This window comes from Stegodyphus dumicola, chromosome 4 (genome assembly GCF_044657685.1).
Source record: "Stegodyphus dumicola isolate Sdum_Otavi_A_Nest chromosome 4, ASM4465768v1".
NCBI classification, from domain to species: domain Eukaryota; kingdom Metazoa; phylum Arthropoda; class Arachnida; order Araneae; family Eresidae; genus Stegodyphus; species Stegodyphus dumicola.
The window spans coordinates 27,430,954-27,454,289 of record NC_140771.1 but is presented as its reverse complement, the minus strand read 5'-3'; the positions used below and the strand labels follow the sequence as shown (position 1 = coordinate 27,454,289).

Sequence of the window (23,336 nt, the reverse complement as noted above, 5' to 3'; positions counted from 1 at the left end):
AATGTCTAATGGTTTCTGTAAGACAATCATTATTTATCATCCAAGCGATTTACTAAATATTGCAATTATACGAAATTCTACAGTTAACACTCCGGGATGGTCAGCCCATTAAGTCACAGTGACTGATGACCTTGATAGTTATTTGCTACCCTTTGTGAATTTTATTATAATAATTCGTCTAAATTTACTATATCTTCTCAATTCGGGGGTTTATGAGTTGACCACTGGCAGAAACTAACTTATTAGTCCCCAGTGAACGACGGCTTTGATTGGGTACCTTATTCATCAGTCTTGATTTTAATAATTTATTTAGTTTATTGTAGTGCCTCGTACTAATAGCAGTCACTTGTATGCTACCAGGGACCAACAGCCTCGACATTCACATTCAGTTTAATTTATTTTCATAACTGTTTTAACTGATAGAGTTTAAAATAAACTTAATATATAATATGGCCAGCTGAAAATTTATGAGAAAATTTGCAGCATCTTTTTAATTAAAAGATTCCTCATGATCATATATTACATAACAGGTATAAAAATGTTTCATTTTTCTTTACCTTTATGAGTGAAGTATATATTTAAATTAAAATGTAAGAGAGTTGATTTTCATATATTATGACTAAATGGAATACAACTCACATGGAATTTAGGAAACTCCAGAAATTTGAATCGTCATGCATTTAAGGCTCAAGTCATATTTACTAAATGCGTAATTCATATTTACTAGATGCAATAGTCGTATTTTATTTCAACAAGGATTACATAATTAAAAAATCTGATGTGTACACCACATGACTTTCTTGTACGGAATATTAAATTATACGCATTTTTCTTGCATTTCATTTAAACTTATTGGATTGAATTAAATCTACTTCGTCGATAGCGCATAAACCACAATAGAATAAATGCACTCTTTAAAATTAACTACATTTGTTTACCATAGAGACACTCTGGCGCTAGGTTCACTTAATATTTCGTTCATATTATAACTCAGAATGCACAAAATTTATATCATTTGAAGAATTATCTTACCATAACCACAAGTTCTATTCAAATACTATTAAAGCTAGAACGATGTATAAAATAAATTATGCAAACAAAACAAAAAAGAAAGTTTTTCACAGACGATTGAGTACTTCTCATTCCATTATTTCAGTTCTCACTTCGCGACAAGGCAAAAATACATAAAAACTCAAAACATCTGTACGTAAGGACAGAATAAGAGTAATCTGTACGTAAGGACAGAATAAGAGTAATCTGTAAGTAAGGACAGAATTACGAAATAAATCTTAAACACTTAATTTCTCGAAAAAATTCCAGAAAGGATTAAGCATGATTTAATTCGCAATAATAAATGAAGGCGTTATTTTTGTTGTTGCGAAGCTTAGTCTCTCTAGATTGGCAACAAATCTACTATTCTGCTGTTTCAAATGTAAACAAATATGTTCGCCATGTTTTTTAAACTTAACCGCAATTAAACAGCTTTTAAATTCTTGATAGTTGTACAAATAATGCTTCCAGATTTACGAAAGGCATAAAAACCTTAACCGGAAGATAAGAACAACATAATTCAGTTATTTTTAAAGCAAAAAATGTATAATTTACAAACATATAAGAGTAAAGAAACTGAGATCACTATGCTGAGTAACAGAGTGGACATATATATAAATATATTTATATACGTTTGGTGCGGCCGATTGCAACCAAAATACGAGGTGCACATTTACATGTTATAGCAGTCCTATATACAAAATTTCAACGTTCTGAGGCTACTCGTTTTTGAGTTATGCGAGATACGTACGTACGTACGTTCATACAGACGCCACGAAAAATTCTCTTCAGAATTAATTTTAAATCAGTTTTATAATTTTTTTGGAGGAAACGAGTCTTTTATTCTGTCCTTACGTACAGATGTTACGCAAAAACATCGTTAAATTGCATTCGATAGAGGTCAAAATGGATATTTTCGTTGAAATATGCTGCCTGAAACTTTTCGCGATTACAATACTTCCTTTTTACTTCGTACAAGGAAGTAAAAAGAGAAAGTTTTTTAATTAAAATAAATATGTAAATTATATAAAAGAAATTTATTACACGTTTTTAGTAAAATGCAATCAAAAGTTAAAAAAAAAAAAAAAAAAAAAACTTAGTTTTTCAATCACATTTGATTCAAAATAAAGCTAAGGAACGCCTTAAAATAATGCGCTCATACATTAATAGAACTTCAAACAAGAAAGAAGTGCAAACACGATAATGTCATACATAAGAATGATTATATTCCATTACTTTGAATTTCGTCTTCATAATTTTAAGGTACTCCATTCACTGGTCCCATATGGCCAAAAATATTAGGTTCACTGATTTTTTTCTTCTAATGCATTTAATTAAAACCATGTAAATTAGAATTTTCCTTTTACATAATCTATTCGTCTTTAAAATCAGTCTTCTTATCGTACTAACCAAATGAACTATTTGAAAGCAGTAAATATATTTTTTATCGTAATATTCTTGGTCAAACTCACCTGAAAATAATACGTATGTCACACTAATAAAGACAAAGCTTAAATCAGATTTATCAAACAAAAATGTTAATGAAATGAACGCAGTTATTCTTATATGTGCCATTTTCAAGCTATCATGCCTATTGTTTCTTAGAATTCTGTTAATGTCATAATACAATTTTTATACGGGCTCATGACGATTTTCTTTTTAGTCGTGTACCTTGAAGAATATTGTGATGGTTGTAAAAATTATATTTTTTTAATTGGATTGAACTAAAATCCTGGAATTTATGAAGTCTCGTTATATATTTTATTTTATCCTTCTTAGTCTATCAAGACAGAAGATAAGGAAATTCACTACTTCAGAGCTAACAGAATTACTCTTTTTATTCAGCACAGTAGTGATGCACGCAAGCTATCATCTTTTCTAAAGCTCTACTTATCTACTCGATGTCATAAGATTACATTTAACACATTTATGTTTCTGTTTCATTTAGAAATCCCATCTCGTGAATAAAAATCGGGGGCTGTTATCAGTGAATGATAATGTCTTTAGATTTAATAATCCATTATTATTAGAAAACGCATGATTGTTAAAAAACTAATTTAATTAATTTTGATTAAACTCTACATGTAATAAAAGAAAGAGTATGTGTTCCGTTCGTTCGTGCTGCGCGTAAGCTAATAGACCCAGGGCTACGAAATTCGGTATATAGGTGCATTTAGACAAGAGCCAGTGCACCTCGAAGCGATTTTTTTTTTTTCAAAATTCGAATCAGATTTTTTTAAATTTTATCTTTTCGATTTTATAGCATCATTTTGACTAGTTTCATTCTTTTAGAAATGTGGTTTTGGCAACAGTTTTTCATTCAATTGTATATTGGACTGTTGACTGCTGAAAATTAGCACTGTTGCCACTTGGAAAAATGAGGGCGATAATTCTGTGCAGTTTTTAAATTTAATGTTTCTCTTGGATACTGGACATTTGTTGAGAGAAGGTAACGGGAAGTTGATTAATTTATTTATTAGGATAATTAACATTTGTATTAAGGAATATTGCTTATTTCATTGTAATTTTGTTATATGTAATACATTTTTTTTAAAAAAGTTGTATTTGTTTATGAAGTTGTTTTGAAGAGAAAATTTTTCGCAGTTTTTAAATTTAATTTAATGTTTTTAAATTTAATGCTTATCATTTTACTGGTACATTTAAAAACCAGACGAAGGCTGGCCGCGTAGCTGCTAATTTATATATATATGTAGGAATTGACAAAAAAATAAATAATCGGCTTAGCAAAAAAAATCAGAGTAATATGTAGTTTAATTATATTTAGATTTATAGAAAATGCTTTCTTAGAGTTGGCAACAAGAATTAAAATTCGTATTCTTATTCATATTAAAATTCCTATTCTACATATATTAATAATTAAATAATTTAATTTTGATAAATATATATATATATATTAGTAATCAAATTATTTCATTTTATTTTTGAGAAAAAAAACCCTTAAAATTTGGTAAATTACCTAAAACGCTCAAAAACTTCAGTTCGAAGTTTAGGGACGGTAAGGGTTAAGTAGCACCTACTGCATTATAGAGCTTCTCGGCCCCGAAATTCAAGAGCAGCGCCTGTTAAAACATTATTTTCTATAATGAACAATATATGGTCAAAGAAGAAATCTGGGTTAAACATTAGGTTAAAGAAAGCGATGTTAAATTTTGTTACAAACATACGCCACGGAGTGAGAAAAATTTATAAGGTGAAGAAAGAACAAACTATAAGACAACTTCATCTGAGATATCGGAGTGTAATACAAATAAGAAGAATTACGTTTAATTTATTACAAATGTTTTAAATCTATTTTATTTATAACTCTCCTAAAATTACCCTTATTATAAAGGCCTGTTATGAAATCGAAAATAAAATGACTTTCTAAGGGATAAATTTCTTAGATTTCTTTCTTTTCTTTTAAAGATGTAACCAATTTCCTCGCTTTCTTCAATCATCCAGACACGAGAGTGTTGATGCAAAGTTTTTGTGTATATCATATAAACGCTCCAGGTCAAGAAGAAGACTCAACAACATTACCGACAGCGTAAGTAATCAGGAAAATTTCTCTATCCTTTATTAAAGATATATCTTCGTTTGAAATAGTGTTGATAATTATTATTCTTTTCAAGATAATGGTAAATTAAGTTTTTTAACGCAAAAGTTTGTTTCCCTTGATTTCATCGTACTATTAAACAACCTCTCGCCTGTTCATTTAACGTAGGAGGTCTACTCCTTCATTTCTTCCTTCAGTTTGTCTAGTATATCTTTGAATTAATTGTTTCACCTTGCAAAAGCAGTTCATAATAAATTATGCTCTTCCATTCCCGCCAAATTGGGATTAAAATTTCCTTCGTTAGGAGACCGAACTTGGTGCCATTATGTGTTTATTATAGCTCGAAGAAGACCTTTTAATATTCTGATAGAGAATCCAAGTTTCATCCCTAATAGCTAGACCAGAGATTCTCAACCGGCGGTACGCGTACCACTGGTGGTACGTAAGAGAAAAATTGGTGGTACGCAAAGAAGCAAAGTACTTATAACTATTAAATTCAAAAATCGTGAAGAAAAGAACAATTGATAGAAATTTCCTGTGATCGAACTCTTAACTGAAGATTTCAAAAATAACACACTTGTTAGCTTTTGCCTGAACCGATAAAAAGAATTTAAAGGTATTTCTAATAAAGATATTTAATTTTTATTGCCTTCTTGCACAACATATTTGTGTGAACAAGGATTTTCTTCCATGTTATATTTAAAATATAATACCAAACAGAATTAAAAGTGGATCCTAATTTACGTTTAAAACTAAGTGAAATAAGACCAGATATAAATTGATCTCTCTTAAACAGGTCCAAATTTCATACTAAATTTTAGAATTTAAGTATTATAACTTATTTTACTATTTAGAAGGGCAACCAATTTTTAATCTAATAATCTTTTATGTGTGCATATTTAATACAAATATCTAATAGGTTGTGCAAATGGCTATATATTTTTTAAAATATTTCTATTGAGAAATTGAAAAATAATCATTGTAAAATGTAGTGGTGGTACTAAAGTTTTTCAGTTTTTGTTTAGATGGTACCATCATAGTCAAAAGGCTGAGAACCGCTGACGTAGACTGTTCTAAGAATTCTCCGCAAAAAAGCAATTCTCAGGTGAAAACATGCTTAAGGAAAGTGTTGTGTGCCAACTGAAAAAAGTGTCCAACTCACCCTGAAGTATGGATGCTTTATGCAACTCTGAAGTTTGGAAAAGCTTTATTCATAAAAATCTGTTTATGAGCCTTAAAGTTCTACTAGAATATTTAGCTGATTTCCAAAATAGACTCTTTCTAGAGTGAATGCCATCCTATTATAGGATTGAAATCGTACTTTCACTGATTTATATGGAACTCATCGTTCTAAGTGAATTCCATATCTGGCAATGAATCGACGGAGAGCCTTTGCACCGAACTAACTCAATGTATTTTCTGTAATGCAACCTTCAAAATCAAATTTCTTTTATTTTTCCTTTAATGCAACAATCAAAATCAAAGTTCTTTCATTTGTAATTTTCAAAACCGCTAAACATTTTGAAACAAGAGTCTTAATGGTTACCAGATTACCCTCTAGACACTGGAGCAGGTGTTTTCCGTTCGAACATGATTACAAACTGCCTTGAGCAAGATTGGAATTTTCGATAAGATCGCATGAAACTATCTTTGAAGCATTTTAACATTTTGTTCGTAATTTTTGTAAGTTCTATTTCTACTTCTATATTTTACCTACTTATTATTCTGTATTTTACCTGTATTTTAGCATTTTATCGCTGATGGTTTTTAGTACCCTGGGAAAGCCACTTTGAGTACTTTCGCAGGTTTTTAATAGAAAGCGAAAGGGAGAGGAAGAATGCTTTTTAATGTAAAAGCTATGGATGACCACATAAGCAAATTTTAAATTAATTCTCTTTTTTCTTCTGCATCATCTAGGTTCACCTTCCCTACAATGGACATGCTAGCAGAAATGATTCTTGCCGTAATGGAGCACTATGGGTAAATATGAAAATAAGATTTCTGTTCATTTCTGCTCGTAAAGTTGAAAACATAAAAACATTTTATTATTTTCCATAAATTTTGTCATAACTTCAGGCTATTATTTTAAAACAGGCTGTTCAAGGAAATGCCATCCCACCCATTTGCGATTGTAACTTGTGTTGTCATCAACACACAAAATTTATTTTCTCCATGTCATTTAAGACTGTAATTTAAGTCATTCAACATTTCCGCGCTTGTCATGAAGAGAAATACGCTGAATTGAAATTATGAGTGTATGTGGGGGGGGAGGGAAATTAAGCTAGTTGACCTTTTTTTCGCAGTTGTAATTCCCATGGTTGCGAGTCAAATCAAGGGGCGAAATGTAACCGTGAAGTTCTTATTTTAAAGTACTAAGCTATAATTAGGCATATGTTAGAGTTATTTTGTGTCTGACAGTTTATTTCATGTTTTATATGAAGGAATAATCTAAGCAGAATTTCGTGGGCTTGGGCTGATTACATCAGACAAGTGAACATAAGTTACAACAACATAATCTAAGGTAATGCAGCTCTTTAACTTTAATATAAAAATAAGAGCTAATGCAACTCTTTTAACCTGTACATTAAAAGATTAGACAAAACATCTTAATTCCTAGTTTTGTTATAACTTCATTTCAAAACAAAGGGAAGAGTCAATTTTGTAAGCCATCAGTATTTTAAAATATTGAATTTTATACAGAAATTTTAACTAATTGGAAATAGCGCATTACATATACAAAGAGCAGCAGAAACTAGAGAATTAAAGATTTGGCATAGGCTTCATCTGAAAGATTATTTTCAGATCTGCCCAAAAGTGCAAAGCATAACGCTGCAATGGTTAGTTTTGATCGTTAAAAAGAAGATATCTGCAGAAACATTCGTAAGAATTCGGTTCAAGATTAAACATAAGACAAAATCTAGATCAAATTTTGAAGAAAAGAAAAGTACCTTTAAATAGTTTATTGTTACTATACGCTAGATTAAAAGAAAATTGGCTCGGTGTAAAGTAATTGAATATTTAAAAAACTTATTCGCACGGAATGGAGAATGAGTTGGATCACCCATAACGAACTGCACCCAAACTTCGTCACATAATAAACGCAAAGCCAAATTTGTTTTGCTTTGTGTTCTAACAGAGAGTAAATATAAAAAGGTCTGATCAGAAATAAAGGTAAAGAATGAAAAAGGCGGGCAAATAAACATATTTCTTAATATTACTATATTACTATGGAATAACTATAAGTAATGCAAAACTAAGAAAAATTTGAAGTTCACAGACGAGGAAAGCTTCCTTCAGCCAGGAGGCGGAGAATATGTAACGTATCTTACGTTAATTAACCGGTATTGTGCTTAAATCTGCACTATAACTTCTTTCCGTATTCCTCACCAGAATGAAAGTCAGGTTTGTGTGCATTTTAGCTGAGGGGTTTTAATCTTTAGTTTAGTGTTTCTTGCTCTTAACATTCTCGCCAGCTCTCCTTAAAGCTAGCTTAAAAGTTATATTTTAGCTTTAACATCTCTCTAGCGGATGTTTTAAAACACAGGACGTTGATATGCTTGATCCAGCTTAAATTGCCTTTTTTATCTGTAGTCTTAGACTACGTTTCTATGTTTGAATTTAACTTCGACATGTCAATTTAAATACCCAGAAATGATGAAAGTTTCTCCTGTAGCACAAGTTATGCCTGTTTTGTTACACTAAATATAAAGGTTATTTTAAGCTTCTTCAGTATTTTGTGAGTTGTCTAAGACATAGCGCTAACTTTAGTTGGGTCTGCATGATTTTAACTTCCAGTTATAAGAGAAACTCTACAAACATTAAAAGTTCATGTGAGTCGAAACTATCAAGGACATTCCGAGAAAATGGAAATTTTATTGACCTCATATTTCTTAAAGCGAAAAATCATTTCAGTAGAAGTGGGAAGAAGTCCAAGATCAGAGCCAAGAAGTGGCATCTCAGTAAGATGAGGTGAATAGTAATGGTCCATCTGTTCAATGAATTGCGTCAGGATCATATTAAAGAAGAGAAAATAACTTCATACAACTTCTTAAAATATGGACCTCACACAAAATTAAAAGCAGCTGGGCAAGAAGACAAAGAACAGCTTCGACCTCAAACGGAAATATGAGAAGACTCAGGTTAAACATACACAAAAATTGTCAGATTGAAAATATATATATGTAAGATAAGGAATATATGCGAAAAAACTCTAAGTTTGTTAATAGCCCATAAAATATTCTTTTTAATTTTGTTCTTCTTCCTGCTATTCTAAAATAGTAATATTCACATAGTAAATCTCACGGAAATGCGCCATTTCAAATTTAACTATGTCATATGATTCTTATATAATGACAAAATGGTATCCATACTTACATAATGGAAAGGGTGAAATTGAAGTATTTTACCTAATACTACTGAAACAATTCAGACGAAAAAATTTATTAACTGACAACAGTAACACGACACTACTCCACTGAGAAATCTAGTGATTTCATCATTCTTAATTTAACATCAATAACGTGATCCTGCTTTTTTCATTCTCCCGTATGTTTAGCTGGTACGCAGTCCGCTATTTAGCTTCGTCACCATTGTAAAGCCAGGAATATATAAACGATGATTAAAATATAGAATAATAGCCTCTTGTGCCAATTTAGATATACATAATTATTTCTGTCTCTTAAATAAAGAATAGTGTTTAATTGGTCATGACTGCATCTTTGTTGTATTCACCCAGCTATCATAATCACCTAAATTCTATCATGCATATATTACACTGAGAAATCCAAATATAATAACAAATGTAAAAATTCAATGGTTTGAAAGCAGCGCAACAATACCATAATGCGGTTTTCACAGAAGGACATGAAATTATTTTAATAATAATGAAAAAAAAGTTCAATGGCCGTCATTCATAAGAATGGCCATCAAATGTGGCATGACATTCTGCACATCATCGAAGAAGGTTTCGCTGTAATTTCTGTCACACGATGGCGGATGACTTCTTTCAATTTACCCACTAACGTCGAACATCATCCATACACCTGACTTCAGGCAGCCTCATAATAAAAAACTGTAAGTCTGGAGAACTTGGTGACCATTCGTGTGCGAAAGTGCAGCTGAGAGCATAGTCATCGTCAAATGCCGATCACAGCAAGTTCTCGATAGGATTAGTTGAAGGCGCTCCTTCCTGCATGAATGTCATCCTACGAGGCATCTGCTTTTCTTGCAAATAGGAACTGATGTTCTCTTCTGAAAGCGCTGCATAACACTGGGCTGTGATAGAAAGAGTTCGAAATATACCTCTGTGGACTTTTTCAAAAAATTGAGCCTATTATGAGGGACGCAGTCATCCACGCTGTCATCTTTGGCTGATGCAAAGAGGCTTCCAAGATCATATGCTTTTTCTCTTTCGCTCAGATGGGCAATTTGCGTGAATTTACGTTTCCATTAAGAGAAACTGCGCCTTGCCAGTCTTCAAGACATCTGATAATCAGTACGCATTGTTTTCCATTTGATGAAAAGTACAATTTTCGAATTCATGGCATCTCTCGAAATGAGTTGGTTTAAGTTCCTGTAAGACTTGGAGTGTATAGGATAGATCTTGAGGATTATCCTATAGTTCATCACATAATTTTATGTGAAATTCCAGTTTTCTAGAACAGCTATCTGTCGAAGAAAAATGTCGTAAAATAACCTAGTGTCTTTCTGTGCACTTCTGTGAAAACCGCATCGTACTACTAGCCTAGTAATTTTCGAATTTTTATTTTTTCTGTTACATTCGGATCACCCGAAATATCTATCTATCTATATCTATATTTATATAATGCAAATATTTTTATAATTAGTGAATTAGATCTCTTGGAAGAAAAGACTGGAATACTATGAATAAATTAGTAAATTTATTTTTAGCATTTCTTACAGTTAAGCATTTCCTTTTTGGTTACGAGAAAATAAATTTATTAATTTATTAACATTTTGATTATTGATGGTATTTAAAACGCCTTGAAATTTTCTACTATTTTTTGTGATTTTGGTCCAGGTAACCTATGGGAGACAGTGTCTCGTATAATGAACCCCATCCCGAAAGGGATTCCTTTCGCTATGCGAGATGCACAACTACACACACTTTTTGTGATAGTTATTTTTTATTAAATGAAAATATTTCTATAACTCTCTTACTTTGTATTTCTATAACTCTTGAACTCTCTTACTTTACAGGATTAAGCATTTCATCGGAATGGGCGTTGGAGCCGGAGCAAATATTCTTAGCCGTTTCGCAGTAAGTTTTTATTCCTTATACGCATTATTGCACATCTGTTAAACTCCTGTTTAATTAGCTTATTATTACCTGCATTGCGTTGCACTAAAAATTCGAATTACACGTTTTGGGGTCATCTGAAAAACAGAAAATTAATTTGTAATCTGTTATTATTACCTGCATTGCGTTGTCAAGTCATGCATTGCACTAAAAATTCGAATTACACGTTTTGGGGTCATCTGAAAAACAGAAAATTAATTCGTAATCTGTATGCTTCAGATTGTAACCTAACACCTGAAAGAAGAGTTTACCAACAAAGTTTGCTTCAGAATTTTAAATATATCTAAAAAAGCAAAAAATATAAAACGTCAAACAAATATATCGCCTCTTTTCTTAAGGATCTTTCTCTTTTCTAAAGGTACCTTTAAAAGGTAGAAATATGCCAAAACATAGCACATTTTTAAATTTAATGTTTTTATATCTGACTTATTACGATTGTAAAATTTTATATACTTATTTCGATACGTTTGTTATTGCATTTGCTTTTTTGCTGTATGCTCCAGATATTAAATTATTTTAAATAAATAAAAATGTTTTTCTTCTTTTTCGAAATAAAATTGTAATATTTACTGCGCGCAGCATTAAGGATAAACATGTTTGCTACTTTTACATGGTTTTTTTATCGGAATTAGAAAAATAAAGCCTAATTAAGAAGACGTATTTAAAAAATAATCGAATTATATTTTCTTAAAAAATAAAAATTTAAAAAACTTTTTTGAGACCCCAAGATTGACTATTTTTAACAAAAAAATTTGAAGATATTTTATAAAATTTACGAGAAACATAATAATTGTTCATCTGATATTTTCATAGAATTTACACTATTGGTCAAAGTATAAGGTATTTCTCCTGCCTTCTTGGCATGCTTTCCTGGTGTGGTGATCTGCACGCTTGGCCCGTATTCCAGAGGTCCGAGGCTCGATTCCCGCCGAAGGCGTTGCTAATTTTTCATCTTGCCTGCTTCCCAAAATACCTAATGTCTCTACAAAAGTTTCTTGAAATTCTGGCCAGTAATTTTAAGCAAATCATGCAAGGGATTAAGAAAATTGTAGTTTTGTGAAATCATCACTTAAAGGTATAATTTCAGAGAGTGATTACGCATTCCTAGAACTATTTGCGGGTCATTTAATTAATCGTTTAAAATTCAAAGAGTACTTTTTAAAATGTTCGACGTGTTAGCCTTTTTTCTGGTCTTCGTAGTGATTTCGATAGAGTAAGTGATTTCATAGAAATAAGAAATAATATCGCTTACTCTATCGAAATTCATCATTCATTCATTCGTAGTGATTTCATCATTCATTCGTAGTGATTTCATAGAAAAGCTTTTCATAAAATTTTCAGGGATATTGATTTCCACTACTCTTCCACAACTTTCCAGAATTCATTAATAGTGGTGGATTTTCGCTTAGAAAGAGCTCTTAGTATTTGAGCACTACTGTGAATCTGCGAACTATTGTTCCTTTGGTCTCTTTGGGAGAGACCAAAGGCACAAGAACTCGCAGGTGAAAGGTCAGCGGACTATGGATAGGTAGGCTAATAAGTGAACTTTTCAATCATGTGTACTTATATATTTATATTAAATTATAGGTAGAAGCATTTTGTGCATAAGTCAGAGGATGTATTATGAGAACTTTTCTCAAATGCAAACGTAAACAGACCGTCTGGCAAATGCTTAGAACTATTTTTTCATACTATATAGAACTATTATTTCATACTATATAGGTTATAGAGTACATTGTTATGTGGGAATTATTTTAAAATGCTTCAAAGAAATGGTATTTTAATTCAAAAGAAGAATTGTTTCCCATTTTGGGGGGTCTGATTAAATATACCCGATCCCGTAATAAAAAATAATATGCACTGTTACCAAAGCATAAAACTAAATTTTATTATTTAATAAAATTTTAACTCAGTTGAAGAATTTCAATTTCGATTTTGATAGCTATTACTTTTTTGCATTTCTTTTTTATATTGTAAATTGGTATAAGCTATAAAGTGCCAAAATATTAAAATAGAGAATAATACCGTTTGAACAAATTTTAAAATAAAAGTAGAATGAAAGTTACATGTACATGCAATCTGTTCATTACTACAAAGCTTAGTCGCTATTACCGTTCAATTTTATTTTCTGTGTAGATAATAATATACTAAAAAAATGAAAGAGAGGAAGACAAAAAGAAAATAAAGCTGTACATTTTTCAGTCGATATCTTATACGGCATTAGAAACATATTTTATTTATCAGCCTTAATAGAATAAATGAACAACACTTTCATGCAAAATGTTGTTAAGGGGCTAATAATACCAATGAAATAACTTTTTAAAGGATACACTTTTACGCTAATGAATAATTCACTTCTACAGTATCGAAGATAAATAATAGATCTTACGCATTGTCAATAGTAGAAAGGTGCTGCCATGTTCTTAACTTACAGGATTTTATCCTTAGTAAAAAAAAGTAATACCTACTCAAGATATTTAAGGTTTTCAGATTGGTACTTGAACAGAGATGGAAAGTTGTGAGTTTTCCGAAGAAAGGTACAATTTCTGATGCAGCAAATTTCGTTATTAATGGAGTTAAAATTTTACTAATGGAATTAATATCTTACCCAAGAATTCACAATCAACTCCCGACTAACTGGATAAATATGGGAACAACGTAAATCAAAATCTGAAAGCAGTTAAAAAAACACAGGAACGGTAAATAATGCATTAAGATAATTAAAAGGGAAAATACTGTCAGGAATTTTCTTTTATTTTCAGGCCCTTTAGTCTGGAGAGGGAGTTTATTGTGTTATGTAAATTAAATCAGTATTCAAAGTTCTTTCTTTTTCTTCTCTCTGTCTCTCGAGCGCATGCATGTGCCCTCTTATCCTCTAGGTTCTTTCTCTCTCTGTCTGTATTCCTTCTTCATTTGACGGTGCAAATGTTGTTTTCGTCGCGTTACTCTAGCATTTCGATGTAAGTCAATGTGAAACAGAAGATGAATGACTAAACAATTGATTTACTTTTAAGAGAGCAATTTATTTTAGACGACTGATTTAGTAATGCTGATGTATTTCGGATTACATAAAATTACATCGACTACTTAGAAAAACAACTGCCAAATACTCTGACATGATCTTTTATCACTGCCATTATCTCACGCATTATTTTTTTTTTTTTTTTTTTTTTTTTTGCTTTGGTATTTTCTATAAGTAGTTTTATTTATGCTAATATTTGGGGATAGTAACTTTTGATGGTTTTTCAAAAAAAAAAAAAAACGAATTATTTAATATATCTAATTCGGCTCTTAGACAGGGCCAGATTAATCTTCAACTTCATTAACCTGCTCCAGGTATTCGGATATTGAGAGCATTTTAATCTTGCTTTAATATCTTACTCCATATTTCGTTGCAACTAGAATAAACATCTAAAGTCACAGACAGATTCTTAAATTAACAAAGCAGCTGAAAGAATATCTAATTATCAAAAGATGAAAATTTTGCAACGACATATAGACCTCGAAATTTTTATCTATGACTTTAGTTTTCTAGTAACGTAGGTAACAGCTTAAAATAATAGATTGAAGCTCAAAATACGTTTTTTGAATGACCAGATACATTTAAAATGCATATATTCACGGCGCTGTGAAAAGCAGCTTCTTCCCTGGATTTGAAATTCAATGAATATATCTTTATTCGGCAGTTCCAAAAAATTTTCGACAGTCGAGTAATAATTTTAGAAGGTGATTTATCATAAAATACTTCCTTTTTACTTCTTCCAAATAAGTTTAAAGTTCAAGCTGTAAGGAATTATTCCTCCGTGCCTATATTCTCATGACGTAAGTGGGCAGCAAGTTGTCACCACTCGACAATTAGAAAATCTGCAGTTCAAAACCCGACTTAAAATCTCGTCTCATTGCCTGCGGATTTTATGTTTTCTTCATGTGTAATGTGAATAAAAGTCCCAGTTTACCTGAAACGTTCTCCATGAAGGCCTCCCTTCCCTTACTCAGACAGACCCTGAATGCTTTTCCATAATTTAAACAATACATATTCAGAAAACTTAATAATCTGTACAGCGTCGCATGAACTAATATTTAGTGGACAACAACTCGTCACAACCTTAACTTGGTTGACTGAATAACGTGTCTGTTTCCATTAGTCGTTTAAAGGAAAGGAGAACGTAAGGAATCATCGCAATACCTCTCTGCTGGTGTGAGTGATTAACACATTCAGCTTGCAACTATAAGATTCGTGGATGCAAGCCTGGCGAGCATACAACTACTTTCTCATGTTTTCAAACTCAGAGAAACTTGATAGTCTATGCAAACTAAATTAGAAATTCACATATAATTAAACAAATCAGTATTAAGCTATTCTTCTTTGAAGAAGTATTAGTTATGATTTAATTATTTTTCAGTTAGTCATGAGATTCTCCGTCTTAGAAACAGACGTTCTTACCTGTCGACAATAGGAAGGATCTTTCGTTTATCTTTGATTTTTTGATAAAAGTCCTTTGCTCATCAGCATAAAAAAAGTTAGACGTTTTAGAAAGTCCATTCACCTCTTTTTCTTGAAAATATTTCGTGAAAAAGCATCACAAATAAAACAGGTTTCTCACATTTTAATGCAAAATTTCTAACTCTAATGTAAAATTTCTAATTCTTACTTCTTGCGTACACTATCATAAACACCCAAAATAAATAGGCTGTTGATGAAATTGTATTATAATATAGAATAGATTGCAGTTTTCATTATCTTTTTATTATTATTAAAGGGTAATGTAAGTTTCTAATATTTTTGGTATTTTTCTGCAGTTTTGCCCCAAAATATAAAGGTGGGATCTAAATAAAGGCGTTAGGACTTGTGTCGAGATCGTTGCATATTGATTAAGTTTGAAAGAACTAAAGATCTTAAATTTTTCGGAATTTCCGAACCACGTAAAAGATAAATTAAACCTTTCGTTACTTCAAAAGCAACGCTTTCCAATGCGAGTAGATGATATACGCAGAATAGGTAGGTAAACTCAAATTTTCGGATCATACATCTAACTGAAATAAAGCAAATTGCAGTTTATGTTTTATGATTTTTATGAGTTTTTTATTACCTTCTTGTATTAAAAGATATGTTTCACATTGTTTAACGAGCAACTCTGCCAAATCTATATCTTGCCCTCAAAATATTTCATAGTTACACTTTCACGAATCGTTACCATTAAATTTCTTTTCACGAAGGTCAGATATCAATTTGAAGAACAGATAATAATCATCTGAAGCTAAGTCTGTGCTATAAGGGACTAAATCAGACTTTTAAAACCCAGTACTGACACGCTGCTTTTTACTTCCTTGTACGAAGTAAAAACGAAGTATTGTAATCACGAAATGTTTCAAGCAGCCTATTTCAACGAAAATATCCATTTTGACCGCTATTGAATGCAATTTAACGATGTTTTTGCGTGATATCTGTACGTAAGGACAGAATAAAAGACTCGTTTCCTCCAAAAAAATTATAAAACTGCTTTAAAATTAATCTGAAGAGAATTTTTCGTGGCGTCTGTACGAACGTATGTACGTACGTACGTATCTCGCATAACTCAAAAACGAGTAGCCTCAGAACGTTGAAATTTTGTATATAGGACTGCTATAACATGTAGATGTGCACCTCGTATTTTGGTTGCAATCGGCCGCACCAAACGTATATAAATATATTTATATATTTGTAATAATAAAATTCCATAGTCAAGAATACACTTAAAATTCTAACTGTATGTTCTTTTCATTTTTAATGGCGACGGTCTCTTATTTGAAAGTACGTGGAATTAAATTCACAGCCCCGTAGTCAAGTTGTTTTTCCCGCGTTTTCTACACGTACAGTTATAGAATGTTCTGGAAATATTTAAAGCGAACTGGATTGGCAGACGAGGCTGACGTCATTTCTTTGAAGCTCCGCCTTTGCAGAAGCTATAAAAAGACTCGCAAAGGAATATCGGGGTCTTTTCTTAAATGTCACGATGCAGTAAACTTCATACAAAAAGTTATTAGTAATTCTTTTTTATTTACTCCGGAGATCAGATTTTTGTAATTGCTATTTCCCCTGAAATATAATAAATAGATCCTGTTTTTTTAAACTTATCGTCTGATAATTTAAGCTACGACTACATCTATGATTCTTCACCAATCTATTTATTCCGGAAAAAAAGCTGGTACATCACATATATATCCACTCTGTTACCCGGCTCAGTGATCTCAGTTTCTTTACTCTTATATATTTGTAAATTGTACATTTTTTCCTTTAAAAATGATTGAATTATGTTGTTTTTATATTCGGGTTAAGGTTTTTATGCCTTTAGTAAATTCTATTCTTTAAATTCTATAATTAATAAATAATTCTATTCTTTAAAGGATATAACTTTTGAGCATTCTGAGTTATAATATGAACGAAATATAATACTGTTAAATGAATCTAGCGCCAGAGCGTCGCTATGGTAAACAAATACTATAGTGAATTTTAAAGAATGCCTTTATTCTATTGTGCTGTCGGCGAAGTAGATTTAATTCAATCCAATAATTTTAAATGAAATGCAAGAAAAAATGCGTATAATTTAATATTCTGTACAAGGAAGTCATGTGGTGTACACATCAGATTTTTTTGAATTGCCTAACAAGTGAAGGTACCCATCTTGCAGAAACTTTATTTATGGTAGGATGGGGATGTAGAATTCTTAAAACAGCTGTTTTAGATACAGTGTCTCACAAAAGTGATGGGACACTTGTGCTTTGCAAAAGGAAACTGCAATAAAATAAATTTAAAAAACATGTAAAATTTTTTGTGGGTGTGTTTCATACTTAAATTTAGTAACAATTATTACATAACATACATTTTCTCAAAATATTAAAATATTAATTTAGTAAAAATACAATTTTTTTCAATTTTCGTGCTGAAGATTTCAAATTTTGATTTAAAATGTCAATATACTTGTACTGATCCATTATACTGTCAATAAAAACAAGATTACCAACTCCAGCGGACGACATACACCCCCATACCATAACTCCTCCTCCACCATGTTTTACTGTTGGCACCAAGTTCTGCTTGCGAAATTCTTCCCTGACTTTTCTCCACACCAAGATTCTACCGTCAGAACCAAATATATTAAATTTACTCTCATCAGCAAATATAACTTCATTCCAGTAATCAGAATTCTTATTTATGTTGGATTTTGCGAAAGCCAGTCTGAGTTTTCTATTCTTTTCACTTACGAAGAATTTTTTCCTGGCTGCTCTACCGGGATATCCAGTAGATCGAATTACTCTTCTAATAGTCTCAGAATTAACAATTACTCCATATAATGCTTGTAAATCAGCAGCAATTTTAGGAGCACTCATTCTTGCATTTTTTTTAAATATTTCGAACGATAATTCGCTTTATTCCATTGGATAGCTTTGATGGTCGGCCAGGTCTTCTTTTATTCTGAATCATATGATTCTTTTTATATCGTTTAATGATATTGAAAACTGTTGAATGAGTGAAGTTAACTGTTTCAGTAGTTTCTCTAATAGATTTTCCACGTTCAATAGGCAAATTAATAACTAATTTTCGAATTCCAGGCAAAGTTTATTTTCGTTTAGCATTCATGGCTGCACAGAGCTAAAAAACACAAAAATTCCAAAACAAACTGGAGAGAAATACTGCAGACGATTTTATAAATTATTGACAATTGCTTCTGAGTAAAAATAAATACCTCAAAAGATATTTTTATTGCTTACTTCAGACGGTTTTTGTTGCATAGTACGTAGTGTCCCATCACTTAAGTGAGCCATTTTCTGCTCCGTTATAAACAATTGTATTTTTATTAAATTAATATTTTAATATTTTGAGAAAATGTATGTTATGTAATAATTGTTACTAAATTTAAGTATGAAACACACCCACAAAAAATTTTACATGTTTTTTTAAATTTATTTTATTGCAGTTTCCTTTTGTAAAGCACAAGTGTCCCATTACTTTTTTGAGACACTGTAGGTCAAATCGTGTTGCTATATCCTTGACTTTTATTCTCCTGTCGCACAGTACTTCCTTCCTAGACAAGAGCAGTATCTATTGGGTATGCCAAACGGTTCAGAGGTGATGAATTTGAGTAGATACGCTATATAATTAAAAAAGAACTTAACTAGAAATATCACAAATAAATTCAATTCAAAGTTTAATATCTAGTTTTATAATTTACATCTAACACAATAAAAATAATTTTCTTTGAGCGAAGCCACTTATCGATCATTTAAATCGAAAAGGATTTTATCATTTCTTGTCTTGCCATTCAGAAAAGTCCAAAACATTCTATTCAGACAGAAACATTTTCTGTTTTGTCAGAACACGATATACATTTTAAGTGGAAAACATCTGATTTCAGCTGGTAAAATTCCACATCAACAGTTTATCGAATTTTTAAGAAAATTATTCTGGTGGTACATAAATTGATTTTTAAGTGTGGCTGTTTGATTTTAAATTTTTTATCTACTTCAGATAATTATAAAATATCTTCTAACTATACTTTTGAAATATAGGTTTACTTCTTATTGTGGTACTCGGTTCATTTTCTTGGGAAACTGATATCGTTTTTATTTTTTCTTCTGTATGTAGTTGCAACATCCACACTGTGTAGATGGACTTTTTCTCATCAACTGCACGTCAACAGCCGCAGGTTGGACAGAGTGGGGTTACCAGAAATTAAACACGATGCATCTCAGGAGTTCAGGGATGACTTCATCTACGCAAGAATATTTGATGTGGCATCACTTCGGAAAGGTGAAACTTTTAAGAAACATATTTTTTTAATTATAAAAATGCGTATAATAAAAATTACTAATGTATTATATCATAAATTATCTGTATTTTTATTTATTTTAACTGTTTAATTTATATAAACTATTAATATTTCTTAAATAACGATTTGTATTACTAAGAAATGCATTTATTGCTTTTTAATCGCTGCTTAATTTTAAAACAGTTACTGACTGATTGAAATTGAAAGATAAATTATTAATAGTACGTTTTGTTGAAGATAAGAGTCTGAGAATAACTATTTGGAAAATTACTTGTAACATAAATTAAAGATCTCACGTTTACCGCAATTGCATTGCTTGCCAGGTCGGGTGATAAAGATAGATTAGCCTAACATCAACCTCCAAAATTTTTGAGAGAACTTTTGAAAGGATATTTCTAATATTGTAACCTTGTGGATAAATAATGATGTACTCGATTGGTCTGATTTCTCCAGCTATAATGTTCAGCGGATTACTCTTCAGGAAAGCAGGATTGCAAAATAGTAGTAATAAATAAAAAGTTCCTAAATATTTATGCGCAATTTATCGCCATTTTTTGACATCTGTAGTGCATAACAGGTGCAAACAAAGAATGATAAAGCTATTACAAACAGATATACTGAATATGCAAAATTCAGAATTTTTATAAACCAATCAAGAACGCTTGAAAAATCTTCCAAGGTATTCAGTTAGAAGATTACTAAAGTAAAATAATAAATAACATTTCAGAAAAAGGCAGCATTATAATAATTGGATAAGAATATACTTAGATGAAGTAGCAGTAATTGTTACATGTTTTGCAAGAAAATAAATAAATAAAAACCGAACCAACAATCTGTTCAATATTCTCATTCGTCGCCTGATTCTATCAGCTTGTGAGATAACCTTCATTGTTCAACAAACAGATAGAATTTGAACTACATTAGTATTTACATAGAAATTTGCGTTCAAAAATAATGAAGTTGCATGATAATAAAATATGTAAAAGTGCCTTGTGCAGAATAATCTTTTCGGAAGAAACGTCTAAGAAAAAACGACACTGTTGACGCGAGAAAAACTAACAAAAACTTCTCAAGTTTCTCATTCGCTCATTTCCAACACAACTTGCAGAAAAGTTAAAAGTTTTCAAAAGTTTCATCTCTTGTACAACTGGTAAACTAGATAAAGAAAACAGCAAATTAAGATTTTTCATCAAATCCGTTTACGTGGTTTATTTAAGTTCATTCGGGAATAATTTCAGGAAATAAATTTGTTAATTTTTTTTAATTTCACTAAAAAAGCATATATCAAGTATCATTTTAAAAAGGTATGAACGGATACAGTATATAATTTTCTGTACTTTTTTTTTTTTTTTTTTTTTTTTTTTTTTTTTTAGCATTTTAGCAGTATTGAAAGTAAATAATAAAAATATATTCAGGAAAACGCTACTTCTCGGGTATCAATGAATTTTTTTAAATTTGTTTTTATTCATTTAAATGCTTGCTAAAAATGTCAGAAGAGTACTTTCTTCGTATAAATGAAATATATAATATTTATATATTATTGAATTTTTTTTGTGTTGCTTTTGCGAAAAACTTAGGTTGAAATGTATAAATATTTTTTTTTCTTTTTTTTAACAGACAGTAGAAAATCGGAGTTATGATTTAATGCAAGAATTCAGGCAATATTTCAGCAAATTCAATCCTTACAATCTCGCCCTTTTTATCGATTCCTTCATACGGTAAGCAAATACGGGAAACTAAAACTTCAGTCAGTTAAATTTCTTAACTAAATTAATAACTTTGCATGCTTTTTTATATTCTTACACTGCTTTCTTAGATGGCTAAGCCTACATAACTTTTGCCCGCCTTCCAAAAACATTGGTTGCCATTTTATTCTTACTAATTACTATATCATTCCACTGATTTGCTGGATGATTAAGCTTAATTTACTTTTGCAAAGAATTTTTAGCTGCCATTTCACTTTGATCAATGCATTCTTACGCTGCTATTTTGAATAATTACATCTAAATCATTTTTACAAGGAATTTTTAGCTACCATTTTCAATCTTAATGAATGTATGCTCACATTGCTATTTTGGGGGAGATTAAGCATTATCCAGTTTTAAGAAAAGGCTACCATTTTATTTCTTGTGGATATATTATTAGGCTACTATTTTTAACGACCTAGTCTAATTCAGTAGAAAGAAGTTTTAGTTGTAATTTTATTCTTAATGACTATATTGTAATTTTGCATGAGAAAGCCTTATTTCATTATAATTAAGAATTTAAAGCTGCTAGTTCTTTCTTAAAGAATGAATTCTTACATTGTTACCTTGAATGACAAAGCTTGATTCGTTTTCATAGAAGTTTTCCATTGTTATCCATAGCATTTTAAAATGTTTATCAAAAAATAAGGTAATCATATATTTTTTCCCACCTTTTCTTTTTTTAGACGTACTGACCTACAAATTGTCAGAGAAACTGATCCATCGAAGAAGACGAGTGTAAGGAATTTCAGGTGAAAATACAAATTAATCTCCTTTATATTTTATTTTACTTACTTCTCCGTTTTATTTATTTATTTATTATTAGCTCTCTGATTGGTAATTCAGAGAGCTAATAATATTACGATAGTTATAATCTTCAAGAATGAAAAGAAAATACACTTCTGAAATTTGAAGTTTTGATTCAAAAAGATGCTTCTCCAGATATCTAACATATGATTTTAGATATATCCTATGTTAGTTATAATCCTGCTGAAAATATTCATAATTATCAATCAGATGTTTCATAAATTAAATGCATTTTAAATCATAAAAAACTAGACATATTATTTCCAAAAATTTTTTAAGATTTAAAATTTATTAAGAAGTCCTTTTATACGTTTTAAATCTCTCAGTTTTTTAAGCAATATAACTTGAAAGAATCTCAATTTGCCACGTCAAACGTGAACTCTATGAAAACTGTTGGAGAATGAAAGATTTCCTGACACTGATGGAGTAGAAAAAATTTCTTGCTCGAGTGAATCATAAATGCGCGGTAGCATAATGCTCCAAAAACTTTGGAATACCATTGATGACATTTCTTTTACAAAAACTGATTCATTTTCGGGGAATTCAAAATGGAAACTCCTTATCGCTATACATCTAAATCTTCTCTTAAACATTTAGATAAATGTTTCCAAAGCATAACTTTTGAACATGACAACTGTAATATTTAAGCCATAATATGAAAATACGATCAGCCACGCGCTCAAATTTCAGAACCTGTCTGATTTAATGTAACAAAAATGTGCTAAATCATATCAAATAATGACATTAGACAGAAAGCAACTTTCATTTGGCTTAGATTTAAACAAAACTCTATCGATATCGAGAGCGATCTGATGTTGGTCCTTATTTCTTATGAGCTTAGTATTTGAAAAAGTGTACCCTTATCCTTATGAGCAAAGTATTTTAAAAGGTGAAAAAAGCAACAACAAATGTATAAAAAAATCAAAGGATGGAGCAAAAAGAAAACGGATACAGCATCAGCTGTCGACTAAAATTGTAATGAAGTGTGAAGAAAAGTTGTTAATCATTTGAATTACGGGGAAAATGCTGTTAGAGTTTTCGAATCATTGAAA

The 23,336-nt window shown here is 30.8% G+C and overlaps 1 protein-coding gene across 2 annotated transcripts in view; it reads left to right on the top strand.

Annotated features, from left to right (window-relative positions):
• The window catches only part of LOC118186482 (protein NDRG3-like), a 161,954-nt gene that overhangs the window by 109,755 nt on the left and 28,863 nt on the right, over positions 1 to 23,336 (top strand). For both annotated transcript variants that reach the window (XR_004757781.2, XM_035356582.2), the window contains exons 4-9: positions 4,477 to 4,597; positions 6,524 to 6,586; positions 10,826 to 10,886; positions 19,549 to 19,713; positions 21,350 to 21,450; positions 22,164 to 22,229. Coding sequence is in view for 1 of the 2 variants with exons in the window: in XM_035356582.2 (XP_035212473.1) it covers positions 4,477 to 4,597; positions 6,524 to 6,586; positions 10,826 to 10,886; positions 19,549 to 19,713; positions 21,350 to 21,450; positions 22,164 to 22,229 (577 nt within the window). In the remaining variant the exon portion in view is untranslated. The remainder of the gene's footprint in view (positions 1 to 4,476; positions 4,598 to 6,523; positions 6,587 to 10,825; positions 10,887 to 19,548; positions 19,714 to 21,349; positions 21,451 to 22,163; positions 22,230 to 23,336) is intronic.